The 17,903-nt window shown below is 41.6% G+C and overlaps 1 protein-coding gene across 4 annotated transcripts in view; it reads left to right on the forward strand.

Annotated features, from left to right (window-relative positions):
* Positions 1-17,508, forward strand: part of AFF2 (ALF transcription elongation factor 2) — a 328,346-nt gene extending 310,838 nt beyond the window's left edge. For 3 of the 4 annotated variants that reach the window (XM_066202655.1, XM_066202656.1, XM_066202657.1), the window contains exons 17-22: positions 493-564; positions 926-1,019; positions 3,802-3,849; positions 4,343-4,392; positions 8,737-8,951; positions 14,296-17,508. In XM_066202655.1, coding sequence (XP_066058752.1) covers positions 493-564; positions 926-1,019; positions 3,802-3,849; positions 4,343-4,392; positions 8,737-8,951; positions 14,296-14,417 — 601 coding nt within the window. In that variant the 3' untranslated portion in view covers positions 14,418-17,508. The remainder of the gene's footprint in view (positions 1-492; positions 565-925; positions 1,020-3,801; positions 3,850-4,342; positions 4,393-8,736; positions 8,952-14,295) is intronic. The other variant, XM_066202658.1, reaches the window with a different exon arrangement.
* The last annotated feature ends 395 nt before the right edge of the window (positions 17,509-17,903 follow it).

Below are 17,903 nucleotides of genomic sequence, written 5' to 3' on the forward strand. Positions count from 1 at the left end.
ATTAATGAACCCAAGAATGAAGAAAGCTGTGAACATGACCTTTCCTGTATGTAAAACCATTTTCTGTATAAAATATATTAAAAGCTTTGAGGAAGCATTTATGAGAAGGATTTTGAAGATATTATTCAAGCCCAAAGTATTATATGTAAAACCTTATTATATATTACTTTACACTTCAATACATATAGGGCCAAGATCTTATGCTTCTGTTCAATACTCATCCCAAATATTTGCAGGACCCAGCCTGGTTGGCTGGGTATAATGTCATTAATATGCCCAAAAATAGCTCACCCAATAGCTGCCCCAAAAAATTGGCTGGTGATTTATTTAAGGCCTCCAGATTTCCAGTGATGCTTCCTGTTGAGTTTTACATTGATCTCTTCATTACAGAGCACTGTGACCAATAACTGTTGTAGTTGGAGAAGAGTATCTGATTATTTTTGGAAATAAGATCTTAACTCTCAATTTCTTCTCTCTCACTTTTCTGACAAGGTATGCAATGAGACTCAAGAATTTCACAGGCTCTTCTGCCACAGAAGGGGACAAGAAATTAGCAGTTTTATGGTAAGTCCCTTTGCGACAATGAGAAGCAGCTAAAATCTTAAGGAGGACTTTAAAAGTACTGAATTACTTAAGCAGCTTACAGAAGATCATTATTCTTGTTTTCCATTAAACTGTTAAAGGATAACTAATGGATTTCTTCAGCAGCTGACTAAACATTTATTCTTCTAATTTTTACTCATATCAAGATGGGATTTTAATGCTTTTGACCACCTTTTTTTTTTTTCCTCCATTTGCTTATGTTTCAAAATGTAACCTTAGAACAGAAACTCCAAAATATAGGTCAGCTTTTTTTTTTTTTTTTAACAGTTTATAGGTTTCATTAAGCAACGGAATTAACATAATCCTTTCCTAATTACCACAGCTACCGATGCTTATCACTTCTCTACTTGAGAATGTTTAAACTAAAGAAGGACCATGCTATGAAGTACTCCAGATCTCTGATGGAATATTTTAAGGTAATCTTTATTCTGTTTAATTTATTGATATGAAATGAAATTCATACCAGCACTGAGAGCTCTCACAAGTATAACTGCATGACTTAAAAGTCCCACGTTTAACCTCTCCCCTGGGAAATGCAGGCAGGATGGCTGCCAGGGAATGGGGACAGAAGTGATTTGGGGGATTTTTGGATTAGTCACTTGATTCAAAGGACCATGCTCAGTAACTCTACAAAAATAACATTATTCTCAACACCATGTAATGTTTATGCAAGTTTCTGATTCTTTCAAGGCTTCAATGTGCAAGTGATTATGACCTGACCCCCAATGAACCATAATAAAGCAATCATTTAGGCTGTAGTTAGTTAAGTTTAGATTTTAGATTCAGTGAGATTTCCTGAAGCTTCCTGCAGTTTCAGAGAGTTCTCCTTTTATTCCTGTGGAACTTCAGATTACCTTATCTATGTCTTGAAGGTTTGCCTTTACCTTAGAACTGAGTGGAGATCTGATGGTCATGACTTGGGGATGTTTTGTTTTACCTTGTCAAATGCTGTTTACCCAGCGTACGAATGACAAATCCTCCCTGTTCCTAAACTAAGAGAGAAATAGAATCTTTCTTCAGCTCTGAGGTTTTGATATTTATATTTCACTGGTTAATGCCGTTCGAAGCGTACATTAATTCTTTAACTTTATTGCCACATGTTATTCTATAATTATGGAATTACACTGGCTTGTCAGCCCATCAATCTTTTTGGTGGTGGTGGTGGTGGTGGTGGTGTTTTCAGCCTCTGTGAATTTGTTCCAGGCTTTGACATATTGGCACTGCAAACCCAGTAAAAACCTCTAACACTGCAAGTTTTCATATTTGCATGTAAATGGTGATTTAATGGTCCTTCTGCTGTAAAACTCCAGTAGTGTCATGGTAGCAGCCATAGCCCATGTGTCCTCTGTGTGTGTCTCTGTGCAACTTCAGTGATCTTAGTCCTAATCTCACGCTTAAACGGAGGCTCTCCTGTACCATTAGGAGCGCCTCTGTTGTGCTCGTGGAGTTTTCAGCCGGGGGATTTGCGCAACAAATTAAATTGGAACTGCACACATTCGTAACCTCAGCATTTTCATGAAATGTATTCCAGCCCCTTCGGATTTTTATCCAGGATGAATGCAGATTGTATCTTAAAAAAAAAAAAAAAAAAAAAAAAAAAAAAAAAAAAAGATTATTAGACAGATAAACCTTTTCTGCAGAAAGTAATGATTTCTTAAGAAACCAAAAAAGGCAGGAGCAGGGGACGCTCTCTTGCCTTAAAGCCACTTTATTTTCTCTAGCTGTGCAAGCAGGTAAAATGAAGAACACACTTACTACTCCCAGCACAAGAAAATGTCTTTTAATGTAAATTAAAATGAGAGGAAAAAAACCAAAAATGCAATAAAATAGAGGAATCAGGAATGCCAGGCATAGGCATCCAGTTGAAGCTCAGTGTTCCAGTCAGTGTTCCAGTGTGTGTGCTGTGGGCACTGTAACTCATTTGCCAGAAGCCGTGTTTGAGTGCATACAGATTATATGTTCAGGTTCTTTCTGTAATAAAGGCACAGGAGGAGAAAAGAAAAGAATGGGAGCTATTAACTACGTGTTAGTTTTGTATTGCTGCTCCATGTTCTCTGTGTTCACTAGCAGGAATCTGTAATACAAATGAAACAGATTAACCGTTTGAATAGAGTTGTTATTCAAACTTTTACATAATTTTAACTGTGAAAAGCAGCCCACTGTTTACAGCGGAGCTGGGGAGGAATTTTTTCAGCTAAATTGTTCTTTATATTTTTCCTCAGAAATGCCACTTTGTCCAAATTGAAACCATTTGTGGACAGAACTGGTTCTGATTAATTTCCAATTAAAAGCTTCAGAATAATACTTTTGACATTTCAAAACAGAAAATAGCCATTTAATCATGAAAGAAATTTTGAAATTTAGAGGCAACTTGGAGTAAAACACCACTAAAGTGATAATTTTTTTTTAAATTGAGATCAAACCTTTTATGATTAGAAAAAGTGACATCCTGTGATGTATTTTCCTCTGAAAGTTTGAGGAAGGCTTTCATGTTTTTGAAAATTGGAAGCAGTTACTTGAAAATTGAAATGTTTTTGCAAAATATTTTCGCTAAATATTTTCATTATCAAATAACTGCTTCCAATTAAGATCTAGTTTCAGTCTTGACAGAGATGTTATTTGTCTGCAGGTACTGTTGGGAACAATTCCCGGATAGGAGAAATTAACAATAAAAGCTTCTTCTCCATTTCTGGAGACTTTGCAGGGTAGTTTAGGATCTCCCTTCTCCTTACATACCCTCCATATGGTCTGTGCTGTGAAACACCCCAAGTCATGCTCACATCCTCTGTGACAAGCAGTGCCTGCTGTGCAGGGATGCCCAGGCCAGTGCCGTGGTTTAGACAATGTTTTCTGCTTTGGTCAGAAATGTTGGGCTGTGAGCTGTGGTTTAGAAGTCCAGGGTGCTGTCTGTGCTCCACTGAATCTCCGTGCCTCCCATGCAAAGTGGTGATTACAGTAACCAGATGAGTGTTGTAATAATGTGGGTAAAACTTTGCAGAGAGCTTGTCAAACTTGATTGAGTTTTCACTGTGCGTGCTGACTTCTCAGCAAGGGAGCTGAGGGATTGTTTTCAGAGGGCACACACAGATAGCCTCAGCCCTGATGCTGCCACTTGGTATGGGAACTAAGATACCACTCAGTCTGAGCAAGGCTGGAAAAACCTGGGCTTTATTGTTGCTCGGCAATCTTTTTGTACAGGGTTATACAAGGTGCTACACAGACGTGAAAGGCAGAATGAGTAAGCAGGTAAGGAAAGTCAATTTGTGCAACTAAAATACATAAAAACAAAGGCATTGAAGCAGACCCTTACTAAAAATTTTATTTATGCTACTGTCTGAATCCCAAGCCACCTTCCCTAAGCAACTCGGGAGGGATCAATTTTATTAAAGCATCAGGCCAAATTCTTTTTGTTCCTTATTAAAATACTGAAGGTCCCTCTAAAGATAAGCTCTGAAGAACTTACTTTGTAGAATAAGTTTCAGTGGTAATTAAACCACTTCTTTGTGACCTGCATCTGCTTTTACTGGAATTTATTCCCTCTTTCATCAAATGATTTTCAAGCTACTGGTTGGAACCTACCAATCATCCACCAGCCAGTTAATCATGGGACCAATGTGCAGAGCTTTTCTGCTCCATGCACTGTAGCTCTTGCAATGAAAATGGGGAATGTTGAGCCTTGTGTCGTCAGTATTTATCTACTTGCATCACCTGTATTTACACTTTGGTTTTGTACTTACAGAACTCTTCAAAAGCCTCACAGGCCCCCTCACCTTGGGGCGGCAATGGAAAGTGAGTATTTTCTGCTGAGTACTTCTGTCTGGGAACAAGTGGTTCCAACAGGAGGGGAAGTGGGTTTTTGTGCCTCTAAAGGCAAAGAACAAGTCATGGGATCAGTGTTTTGGGAGCTGCAGGTTTATTTCAAATGTGTATCATGTAGAAACTCTTCTTCTGGGCTGCAGAATTGATCATACAGCTGCCTTGGGCTCGTGGGGGTGAGGGGCTCCCACTGGATTAAGTCAGAACCCCCTGTGAGCCATCCAGTGTGGGTAGGAAGGAGGAGCTGAATCACACCTTCATCTTAAGTCTAAAATCAGACATGGTGGGTCTGTGCTGATTTTTTTTGACAGTTTACTACTTCTCAAGCCAAATGAAGGCCATAAAAATATCGGTTAATTAGCTGGCAAGTACCATGTCACTTTAGGAAGCCAAAGTAAAGTTAACCTTCATTGCAATGATTTTTCAATGATTCGTTCAGCAATGAAAGACCAATGAGTATTTCATTGATATATGGTAAGTGCTGTTTAATAAAACTGAAGGTATAATAGTGGTGAAAATGTGAAGGCACTTAGTCAGCCAATTATCAGTGGCTTCATATTAACGTTAAAACACTCTCACCTCAGATATGAAGTCAGGGTAATGCAGTTATGATCTGCTGTTCAGTGGAGGCGCACTGCTGCTGCATCCTTGCCTTTTATCTTGCAATGGCTGTTGCCAGCTGACACACATTTCTCCTGCTTCTTTGTCCTGGTCACACATCCAGACACAAGTAATACAAAGGGGAAGGACTTCACCTTTTTTTCCCATCTTTATTTGAGTTGGCTAAATTCTAGGTGAAAATTATTGTTAATGGTCTCTCGCTGGTGGTTAGGAGAAGAAATGTCTATTAGACACACCGAGGAAACAGAGAAGGAGGGGTTGAAGTTTAGCACACAAAGAACTGAAGTTTGAACTGAAGTTTTCAAACAGACTTTGTTCTCAATCAGTGCAAAACCAAAAATTCCAACATTTTTCTTAAAGTGAAATATTGCCTCAGACAATCCAAAATATTTTGGAGTATAGATATGTATATATAAACACCCCCATTAGTGAAAGTTATTTTAGGTATGTATGTATACAGCTATTAAAGTATAGCTTGTAACACAAACTGAAGTGATGAAATAAGAAGTCGCTTTAAATAAAAGCTGAAAAGATATTTTAACACTGGTAAAGCAACTACTAAATTAAATTATTCATTATGTGCCAATTTTTCCAGGCATTTGAGTGTCAGTGAAACCTTGTAATAAAAATACATAAATGTTAACATGAATTTTTAGTGATCAAATAGACCACTGGAGCATAACATCTCTTTTGTTCCTTAAGAAGGGGCTTGTACATAAACATTTCACGAAGCAGAAGTTATTCCTTTTATTCCTGTCCTATAATAGACCCCTATGAAGTGTGTGCTCTGCAGGTGATGACATCTCCCTCCCTATTTAAAGGAGCTATTAGGTGTCCAGGATTGAGAATAAGTGGGTTTTAACTGGAGGAGAAAATCCTTGTCTGGCCACAAAGTAGGCAACAGAAACCCAGCCTTCAGGTCAGCATCACTTCTAACAGAACACCCAGCTGATCAGTCTCTTCCCACTAACTTTGGAGATGAGGAAGGAAAGCCCTGAAAGTGCACATCTCTCTCTTTTATTCAGAGCAGGAAGCACCTGACATGTGAGAGCAACTGAGTGACAAGGCCTTGTTATAACAGCATTATTGTGACACCTGTGACCCAACACACAAAGACCACAGCCCACACTCAGGTCTCGTGTCCCCTCTTGTGTGGAGTCTCAGAAGAAAACAGCTCTCCAGCTGGCTCAGAGCTGCTTCTATCTCAGGTGGCTCCCAGTGGCTCCAGGATTTGTCACAGGCCTGGTGCTGCCATTGGCAGCTTGTGCTCTGCCTTCCCCAGGGTTACATGCTTTACAGTTTTCTCTTAATCCCCTGCAAATTTATGTCAGGGGGGGAAGAGAATTCACACCCCACAGGAAAAAAAGGCCGAACACCATCCGGTGCGTAGCATCACTAAAGATGGAGCAGCAGCCTGGTGCAGGATGAGGGGACAGTGGAGTAATCTCAAATATTATTTTTAAACAAAGCAAAGCTAATCCACTGCCATGGAGTGTAGTCTAGTCAGGATCTCAGGTCCATCAAAAATCACAGCTTGGCTCACTGGAATTTCTGCCTATTCCTTTGAAAGGGTTGTGAACCTCTACAAAGTTGGCCCGGGTTCCATCCTGGCAATGAAACAAATTTTCCCTGGTTTCATTACAGAAATGTTTCCCACCTCTAGCGACAGAAAGCACAAAATACAGAGATTTAGTAGACTCACCACAGTAATAATGGCTGTGCACAACAGGGTAAATCCAATGAACAATGTGCTTTATTTGGCAGAAGTGCGTCAGCTGGTTGTAAGTGGCTCTAACAAAATACTCTTGGTCTCCTCAGATACTTATCATTTTTAACTGCTCCCAGACCTAATCTAGTATAGTTCAGCTCTTCTGTGAAATAAAGACACTGTGGCAAGTCAGGTAACCAGGATGTTTTGAGACTTAAAAATAAAGCGTTTGTGCATTAGGACTTGCTTAAACTCTAAGCCATAAGCTGGGTAAAAAGCTACAAGCTGCCAAATCAATGTGATCTCCAGCTCTGGAAAAAGAATGTATCACAGGAGCCTGCTGCTGAGCACAAGTAATAGCAGGGCAGTGCTGGAAAATCTGCAGCAAAAGCTGTTGCCATTGATGCCTCTCAGCCCAAGGCTGTGTCAGCCTGTCCTGCAGCACCTCCGAGGTCTCAGCAGGTCTGTGCCCAGGCAGGACCATTCACAGTGACCTCTAAAGCCAAAAGGTTAAACCCTTCCTCCTGGCCTTGGGATCAGGCTCAGTGACTGAACTTGATGCTGTTGCACAGCACGAGGCATCTCCAGCTGCATGTCCAGGGAGGGGTTGCAACATCCCTGTCTGGAGAGTTTTGGTCTCTTTGCTCCATGCAGAGAGCGCCAGCAGTGTCTTGGCAATGCATGTCTAGTGTGTTCCACAGCAAATAGAATGCCTTTGTTTAGGCAAGTGCTTCCAAATGGGTGAATGAAATGACATCCAGCTGGGGCTGGTCACCAGTGGTGTTCCCCAGGGCTTGGTACTGTTTCATATCTTTATTGATGATCCGGAGCCCCTTTGATCTTGAAGGGGACCGAGGGCACCCTCTGTCAGTTTGTGGATGACACCAAGTTGGGCAGGACTGTGGATCTGCTGAAGGGTGGCTCTTTTTACTTCTCCCAAGTAACAAGTAATGGGGCAAGAGGGAATAGCCTCAAGTTGTACCAGGGGAGGTTTAGATCGGAGATTAGGAATCATTTCTTCACCAAAAGGGTCATCAAACACTGGAATAGGCTGCCCAGGGACTTGGTTGAGTTGCCTTCCCTGGAAGTATTTTAAAGTGTTGACATGGCATGTGGGGACACGGGCTACTGGTGGACTTGATAGTTCTGGATTAACGGTTCAACTCGATGATCTTAAAGGTATTTTCCAACCTGAACAGTTCCGTGCTCCTATAAATTTTCGAAGCAAATAGCTGTTCTGTGAGCATTCAGCACTACACAGCTCTAAACAAGAGCGTGCTGTGCTGACCGCTGCACTTGCCTGCAGCCAGCAGGTGATTCCTAATTGATGGTGTTAGAATTAAAGGAAAATCTATATTAGAACATTAGTGCCTCACAAAGTAGGTAACTTAAAACACTGCGCTGTGCAGAGCTGTGTGGATGAACTGCAGGCAATTAGAACAAATCTCCATAGCCTGAAAGAATCCTATGGAGATACTCATAATCCTACAGTACCCTCAGGTCCTAATACTGCTCTGCAGGGTGCTTTTAAGACTTGCTCTTTACTTACTGTGGTGGCCGTTTTTGGAGCAAACTGTCATTGTGGTTTCCAGAAAATACCTTGATAATAGACCGATATTGCACATTGAGTGTTTTCTAACTGCCATTGCAGCTCCTGGCAGCAGGTAGAAAAATCATTACAGCTATGAGATGCTTCTTTCTCTGAAAGATTGCTCTATTTTTATGATAGATTTTTTTTTTAATAAATAACAGGTTCATTTAAAGGGAGAATTAAATCCCTTTTTATTTTCAGTCGTGCCCAGTTTATAAGCTGAACTTTGTCATAGAACCAGGAGGTACCGCTGCATCCCAAACGCGCTTGAAATTTAAGTCTGTAACCCAGTCAAGTCTCCCTTGGGTGGGGTGCAGACCTAAATTTCAGGTGGACTTGGGATGGCAGTGAAGTGTGGGTTGTGAGGGGGACTCACTCTTTTCTCTCCCTCTTGCAGGAGCACAGAAACCCCCTCGCCCATGTCCCTGAGCCCGTCTCCCGTCAGCTCCGCCGGGAGCAGCGCGGGCAGCGCGGGCTCGTCCTCGGCGGGGACCATCACCATCCCCCAGCGCATCCACCACATGGCTGCCAGCCACGTCAACATCACCAACAACGTCCTGCGCAGCTACGAGCACTGGGACATGGCTGACAAGCTGGCCAAGGAGAACAAAGGTGCTGCTCTCTCTGCTTCTTATGTGTCCCCTTCGGCTTTAGCTTGTAGGAGAACGGAGTATGGGTGGCCACACCTCTGATAAGTAACAGCTTAGTTAATCAATACAATGATGTAATAACCAGTAAGAAGGAGACTCAGAGGTGATCTTATCACTCTCTATAACTTCCTGACTGGGGGTTGGTCTCTTTCTCCAGGCAGCAACTATCAGAACGAGAGGACACAGTCTCAGGCTGCGTCATAGGTTGGATATTAGGAAGAAGTTTTTTCACGGAAAGAGTGATTAAGTACTGGAATGGTCTGCCCGGGGAGGTGGTGGAGTCACCATCCCTGGACGTGTTTAAAAAATGACTGGATGTGGCACTTGGTGCCATGAGGTGTTTAGGACTCGATCTTGAAGGTCTCTTCCAACCTACCCATTCTGTGATTCTGTGAAAGAGGGTGTTAGGTGGTAAGGGGAGGATCATCCTGGAGGAGGAACCTTGAGGAGCACGAAGGAGATAATCACGAGGCAGGATCCTGGAGAGAGAGAATCACTGCTGTGAGGTCAGTGTGGCTCTGCAGTTAGAGCCTGTTGTTGGAACCTGCAGTCATAATCTGGCTAGGTGAAAGCCTGCAGTCAGAGTCTGCAAACTAATCCCTGCAGTCAGAGTTTAGCAGGAAACAGCCAGCAGTCGGAAGCTGCAAGGGAAACCTACAGTAGGAGCTCACTGCAGCCAGAGTCAGTGAATAGCTGGAGTTAAGATGACTAAGCCATGAAGAGGAATAAACCAGGACCCTTTTTATGTTGTGTTCAACAAGAAGTCATGCCTTGCCTCATTTTTACCTTCTAATAAGAGGCCTCCTGCAACATAGCTTTCCCTGTGCTCTCTGGATTTGGACCCAGAACCACCACATCTAAGAGCACAACTGTGACAGCTTGAGCAAACAGACCAAATCTGCTTGCTGGTCGCTGTAGCCAATGCATATCTTCTCTTGTCAGGCACAGAGGGGGATGTGTAACACACGCTGAACATGGGGTTATCAGAGCAGCTGGCAAATAATTTAGCGAGCACAAACCTCAAGTGATGAGAGCTTTTAAGTCTGCAAATTCGTTCACAGTTTCAGCCTCTCGTAGAGCACCGAGGTTATTTTCAGACTGCTCTGTCAACGGGTTTAAGGCTATTAAAATGCTAGCTAGGATAATAAGCAAACATTAGATGTTATGTTTATGTGGGGAGTCCGATTAGGAGATGTCCACTGAAAGCCATGACCTTGACTCTCCTATGATTGCATTGCAAATCTGTTTGTTTATTCCTAACAACAAAATGTAAGTCTTTTACCACAGTCATTTCAAAGGAGTTTTGGCAAGCAGTTTGTGACTGGGTTATATCAAGTATAGTGGCTGAGATATAACTGAGGGATAAATTTGGCCTATTGTTGGCCAGCTGTGAACTTCCCCATGACAATGTAATTATTCAGATTCCAGCTTTGGGCTTACACAAATCACTGAGAAAGCTTCCCTTGACACTAGAGGTGCAGAGCCTAACTAGGCAATAGTCTCATCATGAGTTGGCTCATTCTCTTAAATTATAGTGAGATTTCAGATGGCCGACTTGTCCTGACAAATGTGCTTGCTGCATGCAGTTTGATCTTACTCCCATTAATGTCAGTGGCAAATTTCCACTGATTTAGAGAAACTGAGCTTGAGATTTATAGAGTTTTATGTCTGAATGGTGGGTCATAATGATCCATCCCTGGATGAGGAACAATAATAGAAGTTCTGTCCAGTCCTCCCCACTGCTTCTTGTCTTTGTTCACATTGATTAATTTAGTAGCAGGGCAGTCATTTTGGATTTTTTCCATAGCTGCATCCATTTTCACAAAATGTGAAAGCGATTCCCTGTCAAATGTAATGCAGAATGTTACAGTGGGAATGCAGAAGGATGCCCTGATAGGAGGAAGAGATGGTGATAATCTTGTAATTAGCCCTGTGTGTTGTGGAGTTGTTAAATGTTCTACTTGGTATTAAATCAAAATAGCTCAGGCATTCAGCCAGCAGACAGAAAATGTACCCAGCCACTGCTGTTATCAGTCCTAGAGCTGGATGAGAAAAAACCTGCTGACTCTCTTTCTGCATTTTCCTCCCTACTCTCTTCTTTGTTCTCATTTTGATTTACGATCAAATAAACCCAATTCTGCAAAGCCATATAGGAATACTCTTTATTCAGATGAGCAGTCCCTTTGACTTTACTGGGACTGGATGCATGAATAAGGGTTTCTCACATGAGCAAGACATTTAAGGTTGTGACCTGTTCTTTCATATCTTGTTTCACAACCTGCAGACACGTTACAGGGAATGCAAAGTTCATGTTACTTCAAATTTTATTTAAGTACTATAAACCATTGGAGAGAGATCAGAGTTTCCTACATGCCATAGCATGAGTGCCTTTATGTATTTTCTGGAAAGATACCTCATTTTTAATTAAGTACTTGATTTAAAGTTGCATGCTTAAAGACAAATTGCAACTTGAAAAATTCATGGTGTAGCAAAAAGTGTGTGAGAACTGTTGTAGTACTCCACAGGTCTTCATCATACCACATGAGGGATTCTTTTTTAAAGAAGGATGGATTCAAGATACTTCGATGTGAGAAATGTTAGAAGTGTTTCATGAAAACTGGCTGTAATTGTTTTAGTAGATGTCATCTGCACCTCTCAAAAAATTCAAAGCACCTTGATCTAGTTGGCTGGAACAGGACTCACCCCTTTCTCTGTAGTGATCTTCAGTCCACCTTTGCCAGCCGTCTCAGCTCTGGCCTGTGGACTGGGGGTTCAAAACTGCCCCATGACAGCAAACAGGACAGTGCAAACCCCAGACACTGCTGTGAGTCCCAGGCCATCATTTGGCCTCTCCCCCAGGAGCTTGGGCAGCCAGTTCATTAATAAAAAATGAGATTTCCCCACCTCCTGTTGAAATAAGAATGATGTCAAAACCAAAAAAAACCCCACAAACCTGCAAAGAAGCCATGATAAGATAAAAAATGAATTCCTTTAAAAAAGCAAAACCAACCAGCTTCAGTCACTTCTGTGGGTTTTTGTGGTCAACTCTGATCATTTCTGTTGTCTTCTGAATCACAGGGAGTGTCTTGCATAAGAATATGTCCTTGATGGTCTGTCCTGAGACGGGTATAAAACTGTGGCCTCATAGCAATTACCTCTGGGTCTTCCTGCTGTCATGAATGTTTCTTAGGTCATGCCCATGCAGTCACAAGAAATTTCCTCCACGTTGTAGGAGCTGTGCAGCCGCCCCTTGTCCACGGCTGTCAGCTTAGGTTTTGTGCTCCTCTGAGTCTGCCTTCACTCTCCCAGTTTGAACTTGACTCATGTCCAGCTGGCTCAGAGCAGCAGACAGAAGCCTTTCTTTGTCAGCCTGACAAAAGATGTGCCATTAAAATAAAAATGCATAGCAAGAGGGAGAACAGCAGAACTGTGACCTGCCAAGCTGATCTGGTTTGAAAGGGAAGGCAGGAACATACTGCCATGTACCTCTGGTGGAATTTCCCCTGGTCCACAGAGTTGAGAGTGTGGGGAGAAGAGATGGAGTTTGGCATAAATCTGCGTCTGGAGCAGGCCAAACTAAACTGCAGATTTCCCAAAGCCCATGGGAAGCTTTGCGCTGGATCACCTAGAGTGGTGGTGTTCACCATCTAAAACATCAAACTCTCCGCTGACTTTACAAGACCAGATCTTTTTTTTTATGCTTCTGAAGAAAGCAGGACTTCTTCCCTACAGTAGAAAACTATCAGCCCTGTAGGGAGCAAGACCTGTTCTCTCACGCATAAATTTATTAAGTGGCTTCAGTGCTTGTAGCTTTTTCAAGAAATCTTAACCTGAAATTAGGCTTTAAGGTGAATTCTCAGTGTTTAAAGCAATTATTGTTTATTTGAGCCTAGAATGAGATCTCTAGAACGCAAGCAGGATAGTGCATTATTTCATTTCAAAATGTATTGATTTTACACTGGAGGAGGGGAATGAAAGACAGAGAAAGGAAGATTAAAAGTAGCTGCTGGCTGCAGCATCTGAACAGCACTGGTGCTAGCCCTGAGCTCTCATTATGCCTCCAGCCAAATCACTTTGTGCTCTGATACCGCTGTAGCTCCCAAGCTGACCAGGGTCAGGCTGTCAATACTTGGATAGAAGACCTCAAAGCAGCACTTACTCGCTGAAGAAAGTACTGATAATGATTTTGTACCCGGCATCTGCTCTCCTGAAGTGCAGCCAAGGCAGTGCTGGCTGGCTCAGTGCGCTGGATTGCAGACAGGGTGAGAATGTGAGGGCTCAGCCATTCCTTACCGTGATTGTTGGTTGTTATCTGAGCTCTGAGGGGCTTTAACTGAGAGCAGGTTCCCACTTGCCTAAATATAGTGTAAGTGTTGTATATGTGGGAATGCCTGTGCCCCAGCCAGCATAAAGAACTGTGGGAGAATACAGAACACAATTCAGTTCTCCATTGACAGCAATTAGGAAAGGTCTGTTGGCCCTAACAGGATTAGTCTTTCACCCAGAGAGCATCTAACACATGACATAAAGTAAACTGGTGTGTCGCTTCCTAACTGGGGCTCTCTGTTTAGTGACCTCCTGTTAACCCTTCCCGACAAGGAACCCCAGGGTTGGGATTCTTCCCCCTCAGAGGTTCCCGTCTCCGAGGTGTTATTTTCCTGCTGTGTTGTCTCTCTCCTCTTCCTCCCCTGCTCCCATCCCACACTCATCCTCTGGGGCCTGCAGCTGCAGCAGGATGAGCAGAGGGCCAGAACTGCTGCAGTGTCAGTAACAAAAATTAGAGGGTGGGGCAAAGAGCAAGAAAGGTCTTCCAGTCTGGAAAGATCCGGTCTAGCCCTTCATGTCTGGGAAAGAGTACAGCATGGAAAAGTAATGCAAGATTTCATTGCCAGCTGTTTAAATCATACAGTCAGCCAAACCTAATCTCAAAAAACTGACAGCGCAGATCATCAGAGTTAAAGGAAGACTACTGGCAACCACTCATGCCATCCTGTGGTAGACTTCCAGCATGGATAATCTAATTTGGTTTGTTACAATATATTGTTGTTGTTGAAATTCTTTCTTACGGACCACGTGCTCGGGTGCACAACTATTTTTAGAACTCACTGGATTACACTGTGCTGCTCCTTGTTGGAAGCCTGGAGGCTGAAAATTTCAGGCTTTCCGGGCTGAGGGGTGCTGACCCTCAGGCAGGCACCTCATTTGACTTGAAGCCTTGGACCAGGCTTCCACAGGGGTGGGAAATCACAGTAACACCTCTATTCCTGTGCCGCTGCCTGAAACAATTTTGTTCTTGTGTGTTGCAGAGTTCTTTGTAGACCTGGACTCAGTGATGGGACCCTTAACACAACACAGCAGTATGACCAATCTGGTTCGTTACGTTCGCCAGGGACTCCACTGGCTCCGCATCGAGGCCCATTTGTTGTAGTGACTGCTGCCCTGCTCATGACATCCCCATTCTTCTACCTCTACCAGCGCAGAGACGATCACTGGTGGAACTCCACTCATTTTTGGAAGTTTATTCATGTAACTTCATTTTTATTGCCTTTTTTAATACCCTATCTATTGGAAGTAGAAGTCACCGTAAATGAAACTTATGACTCAAGAGCAGTATGTGTTGTACCATCTAATCATTTTTGACAATTTTCTATGCCTTGTGTCTCCTGGATCCTGCCATCCTTATGTGCTTTATGGAACGGTACATTCCCTGCAGTATTGTTTTAAGTCCATGCTGCCTTCAAGTGAAAACAAAAAAAAAAGCACTTTGAGAAGATATGGATTCCTGAGAAATAGTACAAAGCGTCTTAAATATTTGAGGGTATATATGAGAAGTCCCTTCTGAAATAAATTAGTAGAAGTTATAGCTATTCATTCAAAATCATCTTCTGAACCTGAACCGAGCTTTTCGACGCTTAATTCTGGCATCATTACCTGACTCAGTACATTCCTAAGATTTCATACTTCCTATAGGTTTAATCTCTAAAAGAGAACGTTGAATATCTTACAGGTACATAATGTAAGACCACCAAAGGTGTTAAGAGGTAAAAGGTTGAAGGAATGCCTCATTAAAGAATGATGACACACTATGCAATGAGGTTTTGATATTCCATTCTTCCTGTTTATTGTTGGCTTAATAATTTCAGTAGGCAGCAGAATTTATTGCAGTTTTTAGGCAGTTTCAAAATATTAGCTTTCTTAGTCTTATCTACCATTCCTATACTAAATCTGTGAATTTTCTTTCTGTTTTACTGTTTAGTCTCAAACAAATACTTATCCAAGATTTTTCTTCATAGAACAATCTCTCCTTGCATAGTGACTCACGGAAAGCAGATTTTAACAGGACTGCTGCACTCTAAGCATTGATATTGTATGTAGAAGTCCATTAATAAGTGTATGCAGATTCTTCATGAACTATCTAGAAGTTTAACTAACCAGCTACTCTTGAAACATTATAATTCCATGTGGCATCAATTTTTCACCTGTTTTTTTCATTTCAGAGCGTTAGAAACGAACAGTATTATCTTGCTATCTTGAAAACAATGTCAAATTAAATAAAATCACCAGATTTACCCCAAAGCAAAATAACATTTGTTTAATAATGGCCATGAATACTTCAGTCAGATTACCTTTTTTCCAAGCTCTGCATCTGTTTACTCATGCTGTCATGTTTTGGACCATTCCTCTAATGCGTGAATAATAATGAGACAATTCAGATAGAATTTCAAAGCAATTGTGAATAAATTGCACCATTTCACATTTGCTCTTTCCTCTTATTTTTTTTCCCCTGTTATAAACTGCACTGCTCTTCTGGTGCCACTGCAAGAAGCGCTGGTGCATGAAACAAAACAAAATGAATTTATATCAATAATTCACAAGACTTTAAATGCTCTCATCTCATTCTTGATATAACGCCTGCATACCTTACTGAACTGTAAATTCCATTTCTATAAACAGAAAGTGCTCATAGCAATGTAAATATTATTCTGTCTCATCTCATTGAAATAATACAATATGTGTATTAAATGCCATCCAGATGTTAGTTAATTGCAATTACCTTCTGCTATATAAACCTGTGTATTCTTTAATCTGGTGAGTTATTGGATTCTACTCACTGGGTTGTGACCAGATAAATAGGACAAATTTGCATTTAAAACGTTCAGACTGTTAAGGTTTCTAGAGCAGGCCTTGGATATTTGCAATAAGAGCAGTTTAAGGACTCTGCCCAGTGCACATTTAAGGCAAATATTTTGTAGCTGTTGCATATTAGCTCCCTGCAGTACAGCCTTTCCTTACAAATCAATCATTCCTAATGTTTTGTTCCGCAAGACTGTACTGTAAACATAGCCAACGTGCATCATTAGAGAAATTATCCAGTGTAGGGTTTTCTGCAAAAGGACATTTGCAGAACATGCACATCCTGTATTATCTGCACATTCCAGTTCCTGAAGTGGTTGATTCACCCTTATCTGTTCTCCGAGGGTTTCAGTGACACGGCTGAAACCTGAATCTGACGCATTGGTCACGCCAACTCTGGCCCCAGTAGCTAATGAATAAAACCATAGCAGTAAGAACTATTCAGAAATGTAGATGAATGGTGGTGGTCGAGGGTTTTTTCAAGGAAAAGAAAATGAAACATTTGAATTTTTATTTTTTTTAACAGGTTGGGTACTTGAGATGAAGTAAGGTTGGGCTGGTCTTGTCATAAGCCAGAGTTTTCCATTCTTTTTGCAAATAACTATTTCAATCTAATTAAGTGCATCGTCATCACTTGCTCCTTTAATGTAGATTGAAATCTAAGACTTCGATGCATTCACAAGGGACAGTGATGTCGGGAAAGACAGTCTTCAGACACAGGACTCTTCAGAGTTTGCTGCACTCGCTCAGTGATCACCATGTATTATCTTTCCCCTGTTGCTTGTGGTAAACAGGTTCCTATCTCTAAATTTACCCCGTGTTCACAGTCTTTTGCTTAAACAGCTTAAGGAATTAGCCCTCCTGATTTTGTATCCTGTGACTTAGGTTGAAATGTATGCTGAATCAATGGCACGATGACAATAAGTCAAGTCTAGGATCACAAGCTGACTTATTATTTAGCAGTCTTGTTTCAAAAGCGGCTTAGAAACAAATTAAATATGGAGAGTAAATTATTGTCTTATCCCTGGGGATGATGCTTCTTTTGGGTTAGTTATTAAGGATTATTGCACTTTTACAGGCACTATATTCATCTCATTTCAATTGCCAACGTGTCATCTTCGTGGAATCATTTTACCCCTTAAAATATTACTTCCAGCAGAGCTAATCAAATGAGATTGTTTGTTTCAATCCATGGGGAAGAAGCATGTCTGTGCTTGGGCATTTGCAATGTCTGCACTTAAAACTGGCTAATTCAGGCTTTCAAACTCATGAACCAAGCACCAAAAATTACAAGATTGGCTTAAAATTGTGATCTGGTTTTGGTTTGTTGGGGGCCTTTTTTGGGTTGTTTTTTTTTTTTAATAAACTCTGGTTCTTGTATTGCCTTCTGGGTGCTGAGCTTTGGGACTGATTTCATGACACATTTTCAGGCATTTTACAAGCATGCCAAGGGCTGGAACTGACACATTTGTTTTTAATAGTGATAAACTGGAACAGTGATGTAATCTCTTGACTTTTGTAGCTGGATTTAAGAAGGACACCAAGCTTCATAAAACATTGCCAGAACTGACAAGCCTGTCATTTGTGACCCATGCCTGAGAAGGTTCGGAGCAATATCAAGAGTTCAGCAGTGAAGGGAGCAGGCCTGTAAAGGGCTAAACTCAGGCATTTGGCGTGCAAGACCCAAGGGCAGCAAAGTCCTAAATGCTCAAGAGAGGCATTTACATGGCACTTAACCTCCGCTTCCAGGGCTGCAGCAGGTCTGAAGTATTTGGCAATG

Source organism: Chamaea fasciata, unplaced genomic scaffold (assembly GCF_029207755.1).
Source record: "Chamaea fasciata isolate MVZ Bird 193981 ecotype frontalis unplaced genomic scaffold, bChaFas1.0.hap1 SCAF_22, whole genome shotgun sequence".
NCBI classification, from domain to species: domain Eukaryota; kingdom Metazoa; phylum Chordata; class Aves; order Passeriformes; family Sylviidae; genus Chamaea; species Chamaea fasciata.